Genomic DNA, 23,461 nt, shown 5'->3' on the forward strand with positions numbered 1-23,461 from the left:
CTGTTCAGTTAGTGTTTTCATTTCATTACTGAAGTTTGTCTTAGGACCAACAGGTTCACTTTCCTATTGAATATTTGGAAAGGGATTTCAATTGATGCACACCAGTGCCTTCTGTTCAGATAACCCTCTTGATGTAGTCAATTAGATGAGGTTGACGGCAATATGTTTTCCTCATGTTTTAGGACAAGACTCCCTCACACATGGCACTTCTCACACCTAGCCCAAAGCAAGAAATTTGCTGGGTGGAAAGCACCCCAGGTTAGCACTGAACTTGCTTTTTTGAATAGGAAATACAGCGATAAGGAAGTATCTCTAGTTTGAACCAGTTTACTGTCATTAAAGTGAGTAATGAGTTAGGAATGTGTGACAATTTAATTATAAATTGTAATTGAAAAGCAGTTGAAGTGGAAAAAAACAAAGCTAGACAGTAATTAGAAAAGGATTTAGCTCTTCTTTGTTTTAGTTAGTAAATTTATGGACAATTATGGTTGTCGCCTTTTATAAAAGGAAAACATAGTATGAAACATAAAACAGATGTTTCTTTTAACAAAGCAGATTGTCTCTTTATTACCATGACTATTTGTCAATGATATGGGGAAGGTCTTTGCTTTATCTCCTTCCTAGTTGTCAATTAAAAAGAGGAACCAATGATATCTGTGGGAAAAGAAAATCATTTGTATTAGTGTTAAAGTCTTCTCTGAGTGAATTACGTTGTCTGAAAATGTTTGAGGCTGTGAAAAGGTACAGATGAAACACCGTGAACACAATGGTGGACATGCATGCATACCTCAAGGGTATTAGAACTCTACCAAAGTCAGATCGGGCAGAATGAGGGGCATGATATGGGTGGGAGAGATGATTCTTCCTCTAAAAATCAGGTTCCCAAAATATAACAGTTAACAATCTTCTAATAATTCTGAGTGAGGTGAGACAGTCTATTATAATTTTATTTGAAAAGAGGAAATTGCTTTTAGATTTCTATTTGTCTCATCTGCCATTTCTGCTATTGCTTAACTAATGAAAGCAGTCTTTTGCAAGTATATAAGACACAACTCTGGGTCATGTTGGACTCTGATTAACCACAATAGTGTCCATAGTCAGTGACTTCATCTTTAAATATGAGAATACTATTCGGAAAAAAAAGAAATAAAAGGAGAACAGAGATATACAGAAAGAATACAGTGTGTCTGTGGGTGGGTTGAAGCATGCCTTTTCATGCAGACATACAGAAAGAACTCTCTAACTCAATTGCTGTGAACCCTTGAAGGGGGTAAATAAAATTTTGAAAAATGAAACCATGTTTTAAAGGCACTCTAGATGGTAAAAAGACACTTATTTAGAGAGGTAATCATCCTGTAACTAATTTTCTTGATCTGCTTTGGTTTTCACAATTTAGATATTCTCAAAACAAGAGACAGCTGTTTAAGTAGGATGGCGACTGGATATGGGGGTAGGGTAGAGGTGGTGGTGGTGAAGACACACGCACACACACACATACACACGTTACTGACAGACCATATTTTCTCCAGGCAGTACTCTCCTGGCAAAATCTTAAATCTTGTACCAATTTTCTCATAGATATTTATCCAATTCTTCATGTGAACTAGGTCTTTGACTGCCATTTCCTTACCAATGAAGTCAAGTATGTTCACAATGGTTGTCCAATTCTTGATGAAGACACAGTGAAGCTCAGACTTTACAGGTAAGTGGCACGGGAAGATTGGTCATTTGCTGTCAAGTAACCATTCTGTGTACTTCTGAGGGCTTTTCTTGTGGATATGTATTGTCATGAGGGGAGTTAATAGATTCCAGACAAGCAAGTAATCAACAGAAACTGGAAGCCTGAGTGGATAAGGCAAGATTTGTAGTCAGCTTTCACTTATTTCCACTTGTGTCATCTTCCCTAGGATTCCTCTGTGGCAAATTTTTAGCCCTATCCCGTTTCCCTCTAGTGTCCTTATATAGGTATCTGTGGGGTTCCGACCCACCACTTATGGTGGAAAATGGAAATAATAAACTACAAATTCTTAATGAGAATGGGGGGAAAACATATTCCAAAAATGAATGAAATTCTTCTTGTTTGTTACCAGCTGCTTGGTTATAGAAAGTGCAGTATCTTCTATTTTTAAACATATTAAATACTTAAATTTTTTTTTTTTTTTTTTGAGATGGAATCTCACTCTGTCGTCCAGGCTGGAGTGCAGTGGTGCAATCTTGGCTCAGTGCAACCTCTGCCTTCCGGGTTCAAGCGATTCTCCTGCCTCAGCCTCCTGAGTAGCTGGGACTACAGGCACCCGCCACCACGCCTGGCTAATTTGTTGTATTTTTAGTAGAGACGAGGTTTCACCATGTTAGCCAGGATAGTCTTGATCTCTTGACCTCATAATCTGCCTGTCTCTGCCTCCCAAAATGCTGGGATTACAGGGATGAGCCACCATGCCCAGCCTAAAATTCTTTAAAAATCAACTATGAAGTTAAACATGGAATGACCATAGGAGACAGCAGTTCTACTCCTATGTATATACACAAGAAAAATAAAAACTTATGTTTTACACAAGAGCTTGCGCATGAAGTTCACTGCAACATTCTTCATAACAGCCAAAAAATGGAATAAATCCAACTGATGAATGGATAAACAAAATGTGGTATATTCATAGAATGGAATATCATTCAGCCATAAAAAAAGAATGTAGCACTGATAAAGGCTACAGCATGGATGAACCTTGAAAACATACCAAGTAAAAGAAGCCAGGCACAAAAGACCACATATTGTATTGTTCCTTTTATATGAAATATTTAGAACTGGCAAATTCATAGAGACAGAAAGTAGATTAGTGGTGGCCAGAGGCTGGGGAAAGGAAATGCGTCTCTTTTGGGGGTGATGAAAGTGTTCTGGAATTAGGTAGTCATGATGGTTGTACAACTGTGGGACTACACTAAAAAACTGAGCTGTATGTTTTTAAAAAATGAATTTTGTGGTATATGAATTATATCCCAATGAAAATTAATTTTAAATTTAAGCTCATGATTATGGTATATCTGACTTCATAAAAGTAACTGAGAACTCGTGTATTTGGAGTAGGCCTTTTATGGTTTTTTCCTTGGTTTTTATTGCTTTTAAGAATATTTGGTTAAAATACATTGGTGTGAATTTCCTTTAAGCACTAGACTAATGTAAAAGAGTTTTGTAGACGACATTGGAACAGTGAAGCTTTCTACAAACATACATGACCACCTATTACAGGTCAGGCTGTACACTGAGCATAAGAAACAAAAGGATGAGAATACTCAGATTATTTTAGTGCCTGTAGTCGAAGGCAAAAGATGAGCAGGTAATTATGATGCAGAACAAGTGCCGAAAGAGAGACACAAACAAAATGCTGTGTTCAGAAAATGAAGCGGCACCCAAGGATTCCTTAGGAAGATATGAAATCAGCATACAGGGCCATTTGATCTTTCTAACACTTTAGAGTTAAAAAACAAATAACTTCAAAGAGCTTGCATGGAAGGGGTGGGAAGGGTAGTGGGGAGTTGCAGGGAACGTGGGGATGGTTAATGGGTACAAACAGTAGTTAGAAAGAATGGCTAGTAATTGATAGCACAACAGGGTTACTACAGTCAGTAACAATTCAATGGCACATTTTAAAATAACTACAAGAGTATAATTGGATTGTTTGTAACAAAAAGGATAAGTGGGCCAGGCGCAGTGGCTCATTCCTGTAATCCCAGCACTTTGGAAGGCTAAGGTGGGCAGATCACCTGAGGTCAGGAGTTTGAGACCAGCCTGGCCAACATGGCAAAACCCTGTCTCTACTAAAAATACAAAAATTAGCTTGGCATGGTGGCAGGCACCTGTAGTCCCAGCTATTCGGGAGGCTAAGGCAGGAGAATCTCTTGAACCTGGGAGGCGGAGGTTGCTGTGAGCCGAGATTACAACACTGCACTCCAGCCTGGGCAACAGAGTGAGACTCTGTCTCTCAAAGGAAAAAAAAAAAAAAAAAAAAAAAAAAGGATAAATGCTTGAGGGAATGCTTAATAAATGGATACTAAGATGGGATTATTACACATTGCATGCCTGTATGAAAGCATCTCATGTACCCCATTACATAGATAGACAAAGGATAGATAGATAGATAGACAGATAGATAGAGATAGAGAGATAGAGAGATAGATACACACACCTACTATGTACCCACAAAAATTAAAAATGAAAATAAATTTAAAAAAGAAAAAAAGCTGATGAATGCTTGCTGCTCCCACTCCTTCCTTGGGTTTCTAGGCTGCTGGGAGGTTGGAAGAGTACACATGAAAGGCAGGGTTAGAGGAGCTTCTTCCCCTCTTGGTCTTAAGCACATTTGAAATAAAATATTCAGAGTAGTAGGCAGCAGAAAATCAGGGAGCATGTTTGTTCCCCTCTTACCACTTCTCCTTCTCCAGCCCCTTTGGCAAGCTACCTGAGCCCATTATGCCTCAGTTTCTTCTTCCATAAAATGGGATTAACAATATCTATCCTAGGTTTTTATAAGGATTGAATTTTATACTATCATAGAGAATTTAGCATAATGCCTGCACCATAATAAGAGCACATCAATTAGAAGCTGCATTATTGATGCATGCTCATCACTCATTAATTTTATCCCTTCAAAAAAAAAAATGACACCCCTCTCTTTTAGACTCTTCAAACAACCTGAGATTAGAGTTGCAAAGCAGATGGAGGGAATGGAAGTGGCAATTGCTGAATACCCTTTACATGCCAAGCACTGAGCTGGGCACCCAAACTAGGCTGCAAATGACCGCCTACGTAGTGGTATTTCTGAAGGGCAAAAAGGCCTGAATGCTTCAAAAGCCACTCACCCCTTCACTCCTGAATTAAAACTCAATCCAGAAATTATACAGGCTTGATACTCTTAAATTACACATGTGCTAGAAGTGAGACTCTGAGGTCTTAGCAGTCATTAAATATCCATATGCATGATGAGTTTGAGAGCAGGTTTTGAGAGAAAGATGTTGGGAGGAAGAAGTGACAGGAAAAGGTGTTGACACCAGGGTAAAGAGATGAAGGGAACAGAACAGAGAGGCTGGGAGTAGAGCATGAAACAAAATCCAAACTCAATCTGTGGCACAAATTTTGTGAAGGCCAATCTTCAAGCTTCCAGCTGAGTATGCAGGTATCAGAAATACCTGAGCACCAATTAATATTACTTTTGCCCCGTGTTCTCCACAGATTTACTGAAACAGATACCTTCATAGAAACCTTTATCCTGCGGGTCTATCTCCTGGAACCAGACTGTAACATCATCCGTATGAGTAACAATGTGCTGGAAGTGCCTGAATTCAATGGCCTGTCCCAAGCGATTGATAAAAATCTGCTCAGATTTGATTATGATAGGATGGCTAGCCTGGAATGCACGGTCAGCCTGGACACTGCGAGAACTCAGCTGCCAGCCCATGGCCAGATGGTTTTGGGGGAGCCTCGACCAGAAGAACCTCGTGGAGATCAGCCACACAGTTTTTTCCCAGCCCGTATGATGTCTTTTAATGCTTATCTGGGTATTACTAAAACTGACAAAAATATCCATGCATGCTCACCTTCCACCATGATTAAGAGTTCTAGTTAACTAGTATACATTTTAGCTGGCTGAACAGTGTGGGTTAGTGGTTAAGGGCACAGACTTTACAATCAGAGAGACCTGGTTTTGAGAACTTCCTCTGCTCTTTATTTTCTGTGTAATTTTAGTTATTAACCTGTCTAAGGCCTCTCTACAATGAGAAAGGATAATAGCTGCCCTGTAGGGTTGGGTAAGGATAAGAGTAAATGAGGTTATACATAAACACAGTGCTTAACACTGTCTGGTTCACAGTAGGTACTCATTAATTGTCAGCTGTTATTAGTAATAGCAACAGTAGTAGTTGGTGCACTGATGGAGTATTATTGGATTATGGGCAAGTCTGAAATAAAGCTAGTGGGTAGAAGTGATAGATGAGATTAGGAAGAGTTGATGGATAACATTCCTTCTGCTATTCACTCAATCAGTCTATTTTGGGCACCTCCCGTTCTCTCTAGAAACCATGAGAAACCAAGAAATATAAGGGATAATCATAGCAATAGTAGTAATACTTTGAATTTGGACAGAATGACAGTTAAAGGCACATTTGTTCTATTTTGTATGTCAGAGAAATGAGACTCAAAAAAAAAAAAAAAAAAAAGTGGATGTCTGGGCATGGTGGCTCACACCTATAATCCCAGCACTTTGGGAGGCTGAGGTAGGAACACTGCTTGAGGCCAGGGTTTCAAGACCAGCCTGGGCAACCTAGCAAGACCCCATCTCTACAATTTTTTTTTTAAATTTAAAAGTGGCTTATGAGTATTAAATACCAAACAAGAGTGAAAATACAGTTGGTTAGAGATGTGAAGACTGTTGGAGAGACAATTATGGTTTTCAGTGAGAAAGAACATGTTGGTTCAGGTGATCAAAGAATGTTTAAGGGAAGGCTTAGTAAAAAGACCAGGTGGACTTAGAAGGATATGGAGAAATTGAGTGTGTGATAGCCACATGGGGAGGGGATTTCATTGAGGAGACAGACCAGTGGAGATTGTATGATAGAGACATGGACGCTGATGCTGTAAAGGAAAGACTGGAGCTACACTGTGGAAGGCCTGCAGTGAGTCACTGGTCTATTTGTCAGAGATGTTCAAACCTCAGACAACATATTTTTTTATTTTTTCTCTCGGTTTAACTTTTGGTGGGTGAGAACATGATGAGACTACTGTTCAACCATTTTTCAGTAAAGGAAACTACAAGCTTTCAGAATAATGACAACCCACTCAGTGAATGATTGGAGGGTACACGAGTGTTCTTGAGGTAGTGAGAGGGAATAAGTATTCATGGGACGGAGTACTGGTTTTTAAATTTTACAATTGTTATGTTTAAGTGACTATCTTAATCCAATGCTATACATTCTAGCACTGGGAGCAAAACTGAAGTGTCCAGGTGGAAGTTGTACCCCAGGATTAAAGAAAATAGGAAGTCTCAAAGTGAGCTGTGAGGAGTTCCTGCTGATGGGCCTTCGTTATCAGCATCTGGATCCCCCTTCACCCAACATTGATTATATCTCCATCCAACTGGACCTCACAGATACCAGGAGTAAAATCGTGTACAAGGTAGAGTTTGCGGTTATGTGTGGATGCCTCCAGGATTCACAGTAAGAGAGCCAGTTACACGGGGCTACTCATGCTGGCCCCATGCCAGGGAGAGTTCCTGTGCTTTTGGGGATGAAACTGCCAGTGACTCATTGGAACTGCAGGCTTGTTGGTTCTGCTAGTAAGTGCTTAAAACAGTAGCTTTTGTATAAAATTTCCCTTCTTTGGTTCTCTTCTAGGTCCACCATCACTATGGCAACTTGGGAAGCACTGGGGCCAGTTACGTGCTAACTTTCTTCCTCCTTTACCTCCAATACTCTTCAGCTTGTCATTTGACCTTTTTGTAACACCTTCTCTTTCATGCTTCCTTTTGTCCCTCTTGAAATCAGGGGTTCCACTCTGCAAGGTCACAGCAAACTAGCGGGGAGGAGAATCTCAGTCCCATGTTTATATTTGTCACAGATTGGTCACTCTTCCAGACTTTGGAATGAAGGGCTGGCTCATCAAGGAGACAGGCTCCCAAAGACCTCCTGCATCTTCCAATCTCTTTTAATTATCTTGTCTTTCCTCCTATTGATCCTTATATATTGCAATAATGACAGAAAGTGGATTCCATTTATTCAAAATATTGAACATGCAGTGCTGCTGGTTCATGAACTCTATAATTTGTTTATTGGAGAAACTGGGGAAACTGTGTACCTGCTGAAACAGCTGAGATTTTGTGCTGAGGAAAGATGATCCAAGATGATGTTTGGAAATACTTCTATCTTTCACAATCTGGCTTCTCACTGGGATTTCTCTTAAGGGGCCCAGTCAAATATTGAACATTATTACCCCAAGGAATTGATATGACAAGAAATCATAAAGAAATAATAAAACAAAATCATAGAATTAAGATCTGGAAAAAAACTCTGAGGCAGACTAGTCAAATTGATCAGGTAAATCACTTGGGTAGCTTTTCAAGGATAAATTTCTGAGTCCAACTGATAGTTAAGAGCATGGACACTGGGCCCAGATTGCCTGGGTTCAAACATTCACTTAACTAGCTGTGTGACTTTTGGTCTCATTTTCTTCACCTTAAAGTGGGTTAATAGTACCTATTTCTTAGAGTAACTGAGAGGATTAAATGAGAAAATGCTTATTATGTGCTTGACAGAAAACCTGGCGCATGGTAGCACTATGCATATTGCTGCTTTTAAAAGTCACCTGGTAAAAAGCTCATTAGCCAGGTTTGCAAACCCAGGCTAGGTTTAGCTCAAGCTTCCTTTTTTATAGTGGTGGCTCCGAGCCGTGACATACCTTGTTCAAACAGACCTAAACACTAGGTCTATAGACAACTAGTAGATGCTTTCTGTTTGTTTTAACTCAAAACTCCTTTCATTTTTAAAGATTTCTTATATCCATTGAAAAAATTGAAGCCATTTTTCTTTTTCACCAAATTTTCTCATTTTTTTCTTACTATATTGAATAGGGCTTTATTTGTTTATATTTTAAAATCTATTTTATTGGGAGTTTATCCCTTTACCTTCCTGCTTTGTTTATCATTAACCTATTCCATAGCTTATTTGGCATGTCATAAAACAGATTCATTTATGAATATAAAAGTAATAGGCTCACTGCAGGGAATATTAAAAAAACACAGAAAGCAAGATAAGAAGAAAATAAATATAGCTTTATTTCTACTATTTTTACATACACACACACGTGCACGAGTGCATGCCAGAGTTGGTTTTGTTTTACGGAATCACATTTATACTATATGTGAAGTTTTATATCTTGTTCTTTTGTTATTTTTGTGGTTGTACAGTCAATTCTCATCAAGTGACCAAATGACCCTTCATTCATAATTTCTTCTAGATTTTTAAAGGTCTTCTTCCTTACATTTGCCTTTTTAATCTACCTGAAATAAAATTTTATTATATGATGAAATACAAGGAACAGTTTTTTCCAAATAGCCCAAATTTTCAACACTATTCATTGAACAATTAACTTGTTTCCCAATTGATTTTAGATGATCTTCTGTTGTATAGAAGGATATAGCATATACAATTTCAAGGCTAGCTCTTTTATTTCTTAGATTTGCCTACTTATTCTTTGTCAGTATCATATTATTCTAAACGCAACAGGCCTATAATTATCTTACAAGCAAGTTCTTCCTTATCACTTCTCTTCAAAATATTCATAGTCATTCTCACCTAGACTTAGTTCCAAATAAGTATAATTAAATCGTTTATGTTAGTTTCAAAAAACAAACAAAAAAAAGCCCCTAAGGATTTTTATCAGTATCCAGTTAGAACTATAAATCATTTGGGGAAAATTAGAATAATGGAACGTTTACCATATTGAATCTTTTCATCCAGAAATGAAGTATCTCACTTCATTTGGACAAAGGTTCTTTTATATATTTCTGTAAAGTTCATAGTTTCCTTCACATAAGTTGAGCATACTTATTAAGTGCAGTCCTAGGCACTTTGTTTTTGTGAACCTATTGTGAATAGAATATTTTTCTCCCATTATATCTTCTCATTGGTTATTGATGACAAACAGAAAAGCTATTTTTGGAATAATTTTCTTTTATCTGGCTTCTTTCCTGAATTCAATTATTTTAAGAAATTCTCAATTATTTGGGCTTTTAAAGACCATAATTATATCTTTCACTAATGATGATAATTTTGTTCTTTCTTTTTCTGTAATTATTATTCTTATTTTTGCTCTATTCCCCACTGGTTTGAGAAGAACAGTATTAAATGTAATGTTATTTATAAGAATCTTTGTCTTATATGTTTTACTAATATCAACTGCCCACATTGAATTTATCTTTGAAATTATGTGGTCTCTCTGCTTTCTCCATTAATGATCAATTTGTATTACCCTTTTCTTTTTCATCTTTCTATGTAATTTTATTTTAAGTGCCTTTCTTGTAAGGTACATATAATTGGACATTTTTATTGAATTTCAGAATATTTGTCTTGAAGAAGGCAATATAAACTTTATATTTGTGGGAGTAACAGATACACTTTTTTCTCTCATGTTTTATGCTTTCTTGCGAATTAAAAAAATTTGTCTTGTGAAATAGATCACGTTTTCTTTGCCTTTATCTTTATTTGTTTGACAATTCCTTATCACACTTTATGTTTTATTTGGATTTAATTCTAAACTTAAAAATATTCTTAAGCCTATATTTGTAATATATACAGTCAAAAAATGAAGTGAGCTCTCTTGGCTCCTTCCTGTGTATGATGATAATGGATCCAAGTGATCCTTTCTCGTGGCAATTGCTTTGTTTATATAATTTGCAATTTCAGTTCTAGCATATGATTGTTATACTTTATTATAAGCAGTAAGCTCTTTCATCATTTGTATCCACTTTATTAACATGTTTAAAATAACGTACTTATTTAGACTTAACTCTAGACTCAATTGGTCTTAGCATGAAGCACCAGTCCTTCTAAATCACTATTTACCCCGCTTGAGTTTTCTAATTATGCATCTTCAAATAACATTTTTTCCCAGTGACACGTGAAGAGTAGATACTCTAAACCCTGGGACATCTCAGTATATCGTTTACCTGCCTTCATCAACCATGCAGTGGGAAGGGAGGGGGTTGATTGTCTTCTCCTCTGTTCCTCTCTTGCAATTCTCTCTTCTCTGCGCATTGCTGGTTAGTTTCTTAATTTTCAGGCTGGTGGCAGGGGTGGTTTCGGGGAATGGGAGAGAGGGATCTTATTTGATCAGGCACTGATGACATATGATTTCATGCTGTCAGAGCCTGGTAGATGTCTCAAGCTGCATCTTTGTCTTAGGGACAAATTCATGGTTTCTCTGGAGAGCCCCATTGGTCTATCACTCATCGCTCTCTTAAGAGGATGTATTTCTAGCCTGAGTGATCACTTGCGATTTCTCCTGCAGCTCCTAGAATTTGATTCTATCTCCAGCATTTTCTTACTGGATTTTTGTCGTCTCAAGAGTACTCTCTGAAGTTTATGGTCCAGGAGACCTCAGACCAGCCCTCTGCCCACTTGGCCCATATCTGGGAACATTTACATGTCCCTTGCTGCCACAAACAAGAACAAACTGATTCTGGCGCAGCCATCATTATTTTTCTGCTTCCAGCCACTTAACTTCCTCAGATATGAGCCCTGTATCAGCTGTCTGTGTGTGTTTCAACTGCAAGAAACACATTTTAAGGGACAGGAGATATGGCATTGCTCTGCTTTTCCTGCTGCATGCCAACATGTGGTGTTAAAGGTCAGGAAAGTGACTGAACACAACACAGCAAAGCACTCCTGTCTCCTAATCAATCTTTTTCTTACCTTTCTCAGTCTTTTTATATTCTTATATGAGCAAGAAAGTTCTGGAGTCTGGAACTAGTTCCAGACAACTTGCTGTGTAAATTCTGCATATTTTACTACCTGTCTTACATTCAGTTGCAAATCTAATATCTTTTATTGGAATTTTAGCATTCTGTTGTACACAGATTACAACTCCTAGCCCAATGGCCAGTGTTTAGCAGTATGGGACTAATGCTGAGAGCCTGGTTCTCTCAGCAATGGGATAGATCAAATCCTATGAGAACTAGCATCTACTGCTATGAGGGTTCTTTTCTTTACAAAGTCTTACTCTCTTGCTCAGGCTGAAGTGCTGTGGCATGATCAGAGCTCTCCATAACTTCAGTCTCCTGGGCTTAAGTGATCTTCTTGCTTCAGCCAATTGAGTAATTGACTATAGGTGTGCACCACCATGCCTGATTAATTTTATTATTTTTACTTTTTTTGTAGAGATAGAGTCTTGCTCTGTTGCCCAGGCTGGTCTCAAACTCCTGGCATCAAGCAATCCTCCTGCCTCGGCCTCCCAGAATGCTGGGATTGCAGGCATGAGCTACCACACCTCGCCCTGTGAGGATTCTTTCTGCCCATAGCACTTGTTGAGATCTTAGATCTTGTGGCACAGTTTCATGGTTTCTTTGGAGGGTCTCTTGCTCATAGTGCTCTTATTTTGGAGGATGCATGCCTAGCCTCAGTGCTCACTTGCAATCCCCAATGCCCAACCCTTGCTTGGAGATCCAGGGTCTTAACTAACCAGACAACCAAGCAAGTATTCTTCATTTGCATGAGAACCAAATCATAAAGACATATTTCCTTCATCGTTCTCCTGCCCACTTTAAAACTACATGACAGGAGGTGAGGAAGGTGGCTGCAGAAGGTTGTTGATGGGTGCCAGACTGCTAATGGGTGGCAGTACTACTGTTGATGGGTGCCTACTTTGGCTATTTTGTTTGTCCTCACTTGATACTTGGGAGTCTAGTATTAATATTTTCATTTACAGCTGGAAAGAAAATGAGAATGAAGAGTTAAGTAACTTGTCTAAAGTCACACAAATTAAAAGTGTTGGCGATAGAATGATAAACACGGTTCCTTCTGATGCCAAAGTAGGTGCTCCGTTCTTCACCTGGCTGCATGTAAGAAGAGTCACCAGGGAGCTCGAGAAATACTGGTTTTCTGGTCCCCTTTTTGGAACAATTAAACAAGAACCTCTGGAGACGGATCCTAGGTACCAGCGTGTGTTTAAATCTCCCCAGGTGATTCTAGTATGCAGCCAGCTTCAGGTCACCGCTAGATGCTAGGCTGTGGCTGTATTAAATATTAGGCTATTAGCCCTGTATTATATCACCTCAATCATATTATTTCCTCCTTTATATTTTCTCTGTCCTTCAAAAGTCAGAGAGTGCGTGGCTGCCTGTCTATATCCGAGCTGGAATTCCGAATCAGATTCCAAAGGCTGCATTCATGGCCATGTTTATTCTGGAAGTGGATCAGTTCATCCTGACTTCCTTGACTACATCAGTTCTGGACTGTGAAGAAGATGAGACCGCTAAACACTTGCTGGTGTTCAACATTACTAAAGCCCCGCTCCAGGGCTATGTGACTCACCTGTTGGATCACACCAGACCAATCTCCTCATTCACCTGGAAAGATCTCAGTGACATGCAGATCGCCTATCAGCCACCAAACTGCAGTCATTCTGAGAGGAGACATGATGAGGTAAGAAGGAGAGACAAAGCTTCCAGCCTAGAGAAGTCACAGGGTTATTTAAGAACCCCCTACCCTAAACCCTCAGGTTCCTTTGTACCTTCATTGCCTCAGAAAAGAATCAATCACTGTAAATCATGGTGCAAGCTAACTGCCCAGAGGAGCCAGGCAGGCGGGGTCAATGAGCAAACCCCACTGAGGGGCACTGTGGCAAACTGAAGAAAGAGCCAGCCCCTCAGGAAGCAGCTGCCACTCAGCTCGCGCCCACCGCTGCCCTGCAAGGATACAAGTGTGCCCACTGTTGCTGTAGCACTCATGCCAAGAGAAATTGGAGAATGATACTTTTTGATAAAATGCTTAAATTCTTGAATATAGAAAACAATTAAAAATTGTAGTGAAACGTATTGTGTTAGCTACCAAATATTTCTGAGGGCCGCATTTGACCCAGGGCTCACCAGCTTGAGAATTGCAGCAGCCTTTGCCAGCCTTCCTGAATCACAGAGACCATTGAAGTTAGAGATGACTTTTGTATACAATTCTTTTATTTTTAACAAAAATTTTTTTTGATGTGTTTCTTTATTTTAAGTTCTGGGGTACATGTGCAGAATTGCAGGTGTGTTACATAGGTAAACATGTCCATGGTGGTTTGGTGTACCTATCAACCCATCACCAACGTAGTAAGCCCTGCATGCATTAGCTATTTTTTCTAATGTTCTCTCTCTTTCCACCCCTGACCCCAACAGGCCCTAGTGTGTGTTGTTCTCCCAAAATATGGAACATTTCACGAATTTGTGTGTCATCCTTGTGCAGGGGCTATGCTAATCTTCTCTGTATCATTCCAATTTTAGTATATGTGCTGCCAAGGCGAGCACACAATTCTTTTATTAATAAATTCTTTTATTTTTTTTTGTGAGAGCTTTTTATGGGAATCCTTAATTTTAATTAATAACACAGACTCAGGATAGGGCATTCCATAGTCTTATTTGATAACTAATTTCACAATGAAACACTGTCCATCAGGAAGGTCCTACTTCTATCTAAATTCCTTTTGCTGCAGGTTCAACTTCTTTCCTCTGGTTTTGTAGTTAGTGGGAGGGGAGGACAACTGGTTAAAGTCTTCCACATAATAATGCATCACATGCTTAAAGACCTCCCGGCAACTTGATTCAAACAGGATGGAAATTTTAAACGTGCAGATGGATACAGACTTGAGTTCAGGTTCATTAAGGAAAATGAGTATCCCTGGGGTTATCTCTATTGTAATTTAGGCATTTTCAGCATGTAGCCTCAAGGGGAGACAAAGGACTTCAGGCTATAAATGCTATGCTTTGCCTTCTGCTTTTATTTCCCCCTCTCATCAGAGTCTGTGGCCCCCACATGCCTTCCCTGTTAGGTTGCAATTTCTCATTGCACATTCAGTCTTACTTCGAGCTCACAAGTAGAGCACTACTTTTCTGGCTGCTTCATGTGTGTAGTTTCTGGCATTGTATAATGTACTCTTAAAGCAGAGCCTGTGTGAATGTGTGATTATTTTCGTTAGACGGTAACTCACAATTTTTTCAGTGGAGATCACACAGTTTTCAAGTTGTGTGGACTGAAAGCCCTGGGCCAGGGGCCTAACCAAGTGGATATTTACATTTTACCCCTCCAAAGAAAGACACATCTTGCCCATGTAGTTTCATGTTCCGTCTGTTGCTCTGGCAGCCTTGAATCAGTTTCTTTTGTCATTCAGTGTTTGCTGATATAGTGCTGTTTGATTATTTCTCTTATCCTCTCCCATGGACCACATGTTCTTCAAAAGTAGGGAGTATGCCTTGCATTTCTGTGTTATACCTTATTCTTCTCTGTCAACATCTGGTGAATACATACACAGCACATAATAAGGACCAAAACTTGTCACGTAGCCCCTACTTATTAGTTATGAATTTCATGAAAGCATATAAAGTTGAGATATTTAAAAATATGTCTAGTGAAATAGATGTCTCTAGATCAGGGTTTCTTGATAGTAGCAGTATGACAATTCCCGTTTTGTATCAGATAATTCTTTGTTTGGGAGGTTGTCCTGTGTACAGTAGGATGTTAGTATCCCGGCCTCTACCCACGCGATGACAATAGCATTCTCCCACACACCCACTTCTGAAACCAAAAATGCCTCCAGACATTCCCAAAAGTCCTCTAGGGGGACAGCATCACCCCTAGTTGAAAACCACTTCTCTAGATCCTCCACCTTTGAGAGAGATTTAAGTGACTGAAAGTGGGAAGGAGTTGGTCTCCTGAGCAAGTGCAGAGACACGTCTCCAGCATATTACCATTTTTAGATTAATAACTTCTTTTATGTAGTAGAAAATTTTAAAATACTGTTAAAGTAAGGAGCAAGATCTAGAACCTGAAAAAGTCAAATCAGGTTGTCTAAAATGAGATGTGGGAACCGCAGAAACTGAATCCCCATTTGCCTCTGTGTGTGGCTGTACCCCAGAATTAATGCTATTTTACCCTCTAATGCTTCAGTGTGTGGTTCATTTGCCTCTGTTTGTTTATAGGTAGAATTGGAGGTATACGACTTCTTCTTTGAAAGGAGTGCACCTATGACAGTCCACATCTCCATCAGAACAGCAGACACAAATGCCCCCCGTGTATCCTGGAATACAGGTAAAGCTCAATATGAGGCATAAAACAACATAGCCCTGAAGGGAATACAAGAAAGATGGGTCAGGAAAGAAAGGTAATTTTATTCCTGTGTCATACATGAGGCAACTGAAACCCAGACAGATGAAGGGCATCAGATTGTAGCTTTTGTTGTTTTTTTATTCCTCCTGGCAGTGTGAGAAATTTAAATCCAGGATTTCTGTGTCCTGTGGCCAAGTTCTTTCTTCTGCTGGAGATAAGACAAAGGGACACTTTTCAACTGAATAAAGCAAAAAAGTGACTATTTGTGATATTGAGCTGTAGTGGGACTGAAATCTCCAACTCAGATTGTTACAAGGGACTGGAGAAAGATTTAGCTTTTATAATCCATATTTTTATGTTGGGCTACATGGAAACTGAAAAACATAAATAAGAACTTTAACTGCTTTAAAATATGGCTTTCTATGCCATATTTAATTCTGAGTGGACTTATGTGATGTATATATGTTGATCAGATGTAAATGTGGAATGTAAATGGAGATCTTTTCCTTTCTCACTGATCGCATCAATACCATTTGAAACATACTTAAAAGCAGTGATGGTAGACTGTATTAAGGGAAAAATGTCTGTGTCTGATTTAAATCCTCAGGTGGCAGCTTAAACAAGCTGCCTTGTGCGTGTACACATACGTACGTGTTTGTATGTATGTGAGTTTCAGTAGAGATAGAGAACATCAGGTGAGCAGCCTTGATTTATAATTCTGGCTCTATATCCTATTCGACATCTGTCAGGGGGGTAATGAGAGAAAAGATGGAATCAGTAACCTAAAGTTTAGGAATAGTCACATGTTGCATGGACTCCTGCTTGAGTGTAGAGATGGAATTGTCTGTACGTGTGTATGTGATCCGTGACACCCAGGTTTCTTCAATGTCATTTTGGCTGCTTTGAACATCAGAATCCTTTTTAAAATAAGCGTTTGCTTATTAGGAACTTGATCTGTGCCATTGTTGAAATTTGGAGAATATATTACATTTAAAATTATTTATTATTTCACCATGAAGATATAACCAATGTTGATATTTTGCTGTATGTATTTCTAGGCTTCTCGATTGTTCCTCTGCTCTGCTCCGTGATGCCTTGTCCTGTGCACTCCTGGCTTCCAAACCCTTATTGTATTGCCAGTCACACAGATTCTTCTTATGCAGCCCTCCCTCCCTCCCTCCCTCCCTCCCTCCCTCCCTCCCTCCCTCCCTTCCTTCCTTCCTTCCTTCCTTCCTTCCTTCCTTCCTTCCTTCCTTCCTTCCTTCCTTCCTTCCTTCCTTCCTTCCTTCCTTCCTTCCTTCCTTCCTTTTCTCTCTCCCTCTCCTTTATATATGTATTAGCCCAATTTCCCTAGAAAACAGACCCCGAGGCAGACCAGATGTACTAACCCTATACCGAAAGCAAGAGTAAGGGGAGAAGCAAATAAAAAGGTGGCATAGCTGAGCTGGTCACAGCTTTACAATAAGATAAAGCAGATTGCTCTGTAGTGTTGATGTCTCCAGGGAGAAGATGCAACCGCTGTGTCTGGGAAGAGTTGGAAGTGGGGTGGGGAAAAGGTCAACAATCTATTAATGGTCAGTTCTTTCCCATTTCCTGTCTTTAATGGGTTAAAGTTTACTTCAGTGGCTGTTAACTCCCCACATGCCCAGAGGGTGTTATCTGGCCCTTCTTAGCAGCCATAGAACGTATTCCCTGGGTCCCCTGGTGCAGGGCCTGATAAGCCACAAGGTTGGTCCTGCCGCCACCAGAGGGCAGTGGAGGTAGCCGGCTGCATCAGAAGATGAGGCAGTGGTGGCAGGAGGGCTTTACAATTTTGGAAACTGGGAATCCTCATGGGGCGGCTGCAGCTAGAGAACAGTCAGTTGGTCGAGGCCAGAATGGTGGGTGAAGCTGGCAGATGTAAGAGAAGCATAAGATAGGTCCAGCAGCATGCTACCTTGCAATTCGACCAGCTTGCTCTGCTCCCTTTCAGGATTTTCTGTAATCTGTTGTAATATTGGAGTCAATAGTACTAAAAATAAAAATAGTACTAAAAATAAAAGCTACATTCCAGTTTCTTGAAAAGCTTTTAAAGATGCAATATTCACATGGTTTCATGAGTGGAAATTCATTCATCTTTTCTTAAGCAGGCACGTTGGCATGTCACAGAACTTGCCAGTACCCTTTTCTTATCTTTTTTTTTTTTTTTAATTTAAGTTCTGGGATACATGTGCTGAACGTGCAGGTTTGTTACCTAGGTGCACATGTGCCATGGTGGTTTGCTACATCTATCAACCTGTCATCTAGGTTTTAAGCTCCACATGCATTAGGTATTTATCCTAATGCTCTCTCTCCCTCCTCCATACCCCCATACTCCCCTTTCCCCCATACCCCAGAACAGGTCCCAGTGTGTGATGTTCCCCTCCCTGTGTCCACGTGTTCTCATTGTTCAGCTCCCACTTATGAGTGAGAACATGTGGTGTTTGGTTTACTGTTCCCGTGTTAGTTTGGTGAGGACAATGGTTTCCAGCTTCATCCATGTCCCCCGCAAAGGGCATGAACTCACTATTTTTTACGCTGCATAGTATTCCATGGTCCAATGTGCACATTTTCTTTATCCAGTCTATCATGCGAAAACCCTTTTCTCCTTTCTTTCACAGGTCTGAATCTCCTTGAGGGGCAGTCTCGAGCCATCACTTGGGAACAGTTTCAGGTTGTCGACAATGACGACATTGGTGCTGTCCGGCTAGTCACTGTTGGTGGCCTGCAGCATGGATGGCTGACTTTAAGAGGTGAATGATCCAACTTGGTAACCTAGCAAAGAATCCAAAAGTATTTTCTTCAGAAGTACACGTATTTAACAGATATATGTAGCATCTCTTGGGCCCCATTTCTCAATGAAATTGTCAAATGCAGAAAATCTGGAGATCTTGAAACCATTGACTTTTGTGTTCAAGTGCTCAGATCAATGTCTAACCATTTATGAACAGCACCTTGTGCGTGGCTCATTGTTTAAACCTCAGTTTTGCTTTCGGGATGCCATGCAGGACTCCTTCTAAGTATACTCCTTAACTAGTTATTTTTTTCCCAGTTGGAGGACAAAATGTTTTTTCTTTCTCTGCTTCAAACAAGTATATTGAAAAATTAGGCCAAGTGCAGCGGCTCATGCCTGTAATCCCACATTTTGGGAGACTGAGGCGAGTGGATCATCTGAGGTCAGGAGTTCGAGATCAGCCTGACCAATATGGTAAAACCCCGTCTCTACTAAAAATACAAAAATTGGCCGGGCATGGTGGTAGGCGTCTGTAGTCCCAGCTACTTGGGAGGCTGAGACAGGAGAATTGCTTGAACCTGGGCAGCAGAGGTTGCAGTGAGCCAAGATCACGCCGCTGCACTCCAGCCCGGGTGACAAGGCAAGATTCCATCTCAAGAAAAAAAAAAGAAAGAAAAGAAAAATTAATGCTTAATGAATACTTCAGTAATAATGATGTTATGTTATTAGTAGTAGTTGTCACAGTTTAAAAGAAATAAATTTATAATTCTATGGGATGATAGTTAACAAGGTAATAATCCTAATAAAAGTAATATTTACACTTTATGATAAAATAAGTCATTCCTTATAATGAGCTCAGAGGATTTAATTCAGTTATCTTCTTAGTTTCCCTAACTGTAAAGCAGAAAGATAACTCTCAGGGAAAGTGATCAGGGAATTCTGGAATCAAAAACAAAATAATAAATGTGTGATAAATCCTACTACTTAATCCCAGGACAGTGGGAGGCCAGTTTAAATCTGGGTATACCAGTCAGGTTGGGTGTTCAGTTGTACGTAAGAGAAATCCAAGTGTAGTGGCTTGAAAATTAGTTATTTTCTTCATGTCTTTGAGGCTGGAAGACACAGAAGGAACAATGAAAGAAGTTATGGCATCTAAGTTTGCTCTATTTAACAAGTTTTCCTAGGAGCACAATACAACAATTTCCACTTAGATTTCTTTATCAAACTATGTCACATACAACTCCTCAGTGCAAGCTAGTCGAGAAGTCTGAGTATTTTTAAATGACTATATTGCTATGCCAAATACAACTAGGATTCTGGTAGTGAGGAAGAAGCATAAAGTGGCTCTTGGGCAAGAAAGTGTTAAATAGTTTATTCCTCTAAGGTCTTTAACACAGCCACATGGTGTGAAGAGAGTACTGGGGTGCACCTGCCATTAAGAATTGTAAGTCTCTGGCTGGGCACAGTGGCTCATGGCTGTAATCCCAGCATTTCAGGAGGCTGAGACGGGCAGATCACTTGAGCTCAGGAGTTCGAGACCAGCCTGGCCAACATGGTGAAACCCCATCTCTACTAAAAACACAAAAATAGCCCGGTGTGGTGGTGTGTGCCTGAGTCCCAGCTACTCTGGAGGCTGAGGCAAGAGAATCGTTTGAACCCAGGAGGTGGAGGTTGCAATGAGCCAAGATCGCGCCACTGCACTCCAACCTGGGAGACAGAGGGAGACTCTGTCTCAAAAACAAAACAAAACCAAACAAAACCAAACAAAAAAACAAAAAGAATTGTAAGTCTCTGAAGAAAAGAAAGCAATGTTTATTAATACTATACAGATGAAATGAAGAGTGGGAGAACATAATGCATTGATGGTCTGGGTTCAGAGGAGATAGAAAATAGTATAACCATTTATTAAGCATTTACTTTGTGACAGATACTGTGCAAAGCATTCTGTATGCTTTATCTTGTTTATCTCATATCAACTTTATGGTATTAGATACTATTATTATTCCCATTTTACAAATGGGTAACCTGAGACTTAGAACAACTGACTTATCTAAGGTAACACACCTAGAAAATGACAGAACTGGGATTTGAACCCAGTCTGTTAGATATCAGAGCTCTAGCTCTTGGTCTTTGAGCCAGTAATTTTCAAATAGGCTTGATAACACTGGTTGTTGCCTCCCTCCCACCCACCCCTGAATTTCTGATTCAGCAGGTCCAGGGTAAGTCCTGAGAATTTACATTTCTAAAACTTTCTAGATGGTACTGAGGCTGCTGGTTTGAGACCACTCCTCTAAGAACTGCTGCCATGTAGGATGGTAGCAATTAGCTGAAGAATAACTAACATTTATTGTAGGCTTACTGTTGCTTAAGTTCTCTCATTCTTGCTGTGGATTATGAGGTAAGTATTTGTATTAGTAAGGGTTCGCTAGAGAAATTAAGCCAACAGAATGTCTATCTATGTATCTATGTATCTATCTATCTACCTACCTGCCTACCTACCTACCTATCTATGAGGTGATTTATTATGGGAATTGGCTTATGTAATTGTGGAGGCTGACAGGTTCCATGTTAGGCCATTGGAGAACCAGGAAAGCCCATGAAGTCGTGGGTATTAGTCTGAAGGCCCGAGAACCAGGGAAGCTGATGGTGTAACTCCCAGTCCAAAGCCAAAGGCTTGAGAAGCTGGGCAAGGGGAGTGGAGAGGGGTGAGTGTGGTAGGGAAGGTGAAGGGTGGAGGGACAAATGGGGGTGTTAGAGGGTGGCTGGTTTATGTTCCAGAGTTCAAAGGCCCAAGAGCCAGGAGCTCCAGTGTCAGAGGGAAGAAGATGGAAGGAAGTCTCAGCTCCAGAAGAAAGAGAGCATTCCCCTTTCCTCTTCCTTTTTGTTCTACTTAGTCCCTCAATGGATTGGGTGATGCCTGTCCACAGTGATGAGCCTGATCTTTTCTCAGTCTACTGATTCGAATGCTGATCACTTCAAGAACCACCCTCTTCACAGAACCACCCAGCAGTAATATTTTACCAGTTGTCTGGGCATTCCTTAGCCCAGTCAAGTTGATGGAAAAAGTTAAAACCATCACAGTAGTATTATCCATGTTTTATAGATAAGTTTTATAAATTAAATACCTTGCTCAAATCTACACAACTGATGAATGTTGGAGCCAGTATTCAAAACTAGATGTGTTGTCCCAGAACCCACTAACAATCTGTAGTTTTTCCAGGTGAGGGAAATACGGGCTGCACACTTTCCTTAGCAGCCTCTGTTGTATTGATGCTTTCCCCACAGCTGCTGCTTCTGCACTCCCTTGCTCAATCTGCTCCATCTCTGCTCTCTCCCTCAGGGGGCAAAGGATTTCTCTTCACCGTGGCTGATCTCCAGGCTGGAGTTGTTCGCTATCATCATGATGACAGCGATTCCACCAAAGACTTCGTGGTCTTCCGGATATTTGATGGTCATCACAGCATCCGTCACAAATTCCCCATCAACATCTTGCCCAAAGATGATAGTCCCCCGTTCCTCATAACCAATGTTGTGATTGAACTGGAAGAGGGGCAGACTATCCTGATCCAGGGATCCATGCTGCGAGCTTCAGATGTGGACGCCAGTGATGACTACATCTTCTTCAATATCACGAAACCTCCACAGGCTGGAGAGATCATGAAGAAGCCAGGGCCAGGACTGATAGGTAAGTTCTGGGTAGTTAAGATCATTTGAATGGAATTCACTCTTCCGTGGAGAACCTACTATGCACCCTTCTGGGTTTGCTGACATTGTGTCAGAGTTTGTGCTAAGGTGAACATCAATTTTCTGAAGTAAGATAGTATTTTTATTCCCATTTTATAATGAGGAAGCCTGAGATTTAGGAAAGTTAATTTGATCTATCCAAGGTTGTGCATCTACAGATTTCCAGAGCTGAGCCTCAAAGTAACCATTACTGTATGAAAAATTAAGTCAGCCAAGCAAGGTGATAGAACAAATTAGTCTAAAAGGAGATTTTTGGAATATTCTAGATTATTGATAATTTCATGAATAACATTTGTTTACATTTTGTTAGAATCATTTTGTAACTACTTCTTAAAGTGGGTAGATCCAGAGTTTGACAAAATAGGGATCAAATAAGTAGTTAGTGTTACTTTGTATATTTGAAATAAGAGTAAGTTTCTTGAAAATATTTTTCTAATGCTAATTTTTCCATATATCAAGACAGATGTAGCAAGTTTAGTTTTCCTGCTTTATTATTTATTATTTTTCTGCTTTATTATTTATCTTTGATGAAAGCATTTAATGCAGATTCCTTGGGGACATATAATATACTAGACAGATAAGACTTTTGAAGATAAGTCCAATATCATTGTCCCTCGATATTTGATAGGCTTGTACAAAAGTATGTGATGTTTTATGAACCCAATAGGCTATCCTGTCCCTGGCTTCCTTCAGAGGGATTTGTTTAATGGAATCATTTATTATCGTCACTTTGGTGGAGAAATCTTTGAAGATTCTTTTCAATTTGTCCTGTGGGACAGCCATGAACCTCCAAATCTTTCAGTGCCACAGGTAAGAGACCGTTTCTGAACACTTTCCCAAAGTCTTGTGCACAGGTATCAATTCTAGGAGATGTGGTTAGAAACCACATGAAAACAGGTTTCAAGGTTTAAAAATTGAAAAACAATCGATTAAACAAAATTAAGCAGACTTCTTTGCAATAGGACTACTCAGATGTTTCCTTTTTGAAAGAGTTTTATATATGTATGTATTCAGTGTTTCCAGCTCATTGAACTATGGGACCCTTTTATGTAGAGCAGCTCACAAAATTTGCTTGTCTCCAGACACTCAAGAAAACATTTATTCTGTATGTGATGATTAAATTATAGG

General features: G+C 39.8%; 1 protein-coding gene and 1 non-coding gene across 16 annotated transcripts in view; one reads left to right on the forward strand and one right to left on the reverse strand.

The window, feature by feature from the left end:
- The window catches only part of FREM1 (FRAS1 related extracellular matrix 1), a 168,666-nt gene that overhangs the window by 39,468 nt on the left and 105,737 nt on the right, over window positions 1-23,461 (forward strand). For all 15 annotated transcript variants that reach the window (XR_013404827.1, XR_013404829.1, XR_013404825.1 and 12 more), the window contains 8 exons: window positions 1,608-1,702; window positions 5,225-5,523; window positions 6,966-7,162; window positions 12,859-13,182; window positions 15,711-15,819; window positions 18,477-18,608; window positions 21,930-22,274; window positions 23,001-23,143. Coding sequence is in view for 5 of the 15 variants with exons in the window: in XM_028835154.2 (XP_028690987.2) it covers window positions 1,608-1,702; window positions 5,225-5,523; window positions 6,966-7,162; window positions 12,859-13,182; window positions 15,711-15,819; window positions 18,477-18,608; window positions 21,930-22,274; window positions 23,001-23,143 (1,644 nt within the window). In the remaining 10 variants the exon portion in view is untranslated. The remainder of the gene's footprint in view (window positions 1-1,607; window positions 1,703-5,224; window positions 5,524-6,965; window positions 7,163-12,858; window positions 13,183-15,710; window positions 15,820-18,476; window positions 18,609-21,929; window positions 22,275-23,000; window positions 23,144-23,461) is intronic.
- LOC114672955 (U6 spliceosomal RNA) lies at window positions 13,936-14,042 on the reverse strand. The gene has a single exon (XR_003723469.1). It is a non-coding gene; the product is annotated as a U6 spliceosomal RNA (small nuclear RNA).

The sequence above is a fragment of the Macaca mulatta genome, chromosome 15, assembly GCF_049350105.2.
Source record: "Macaca mulatta isolate MMU2019108-1 chromosome 15, T2T-MMU8v2.0, whole genome shotgun sequence".
Lineage (NCBI taxonomy): Eukaryota > Metazoa > Chordata > Mammalia > Primates > Cercopithecidae > Macaca > Macaca mulatta.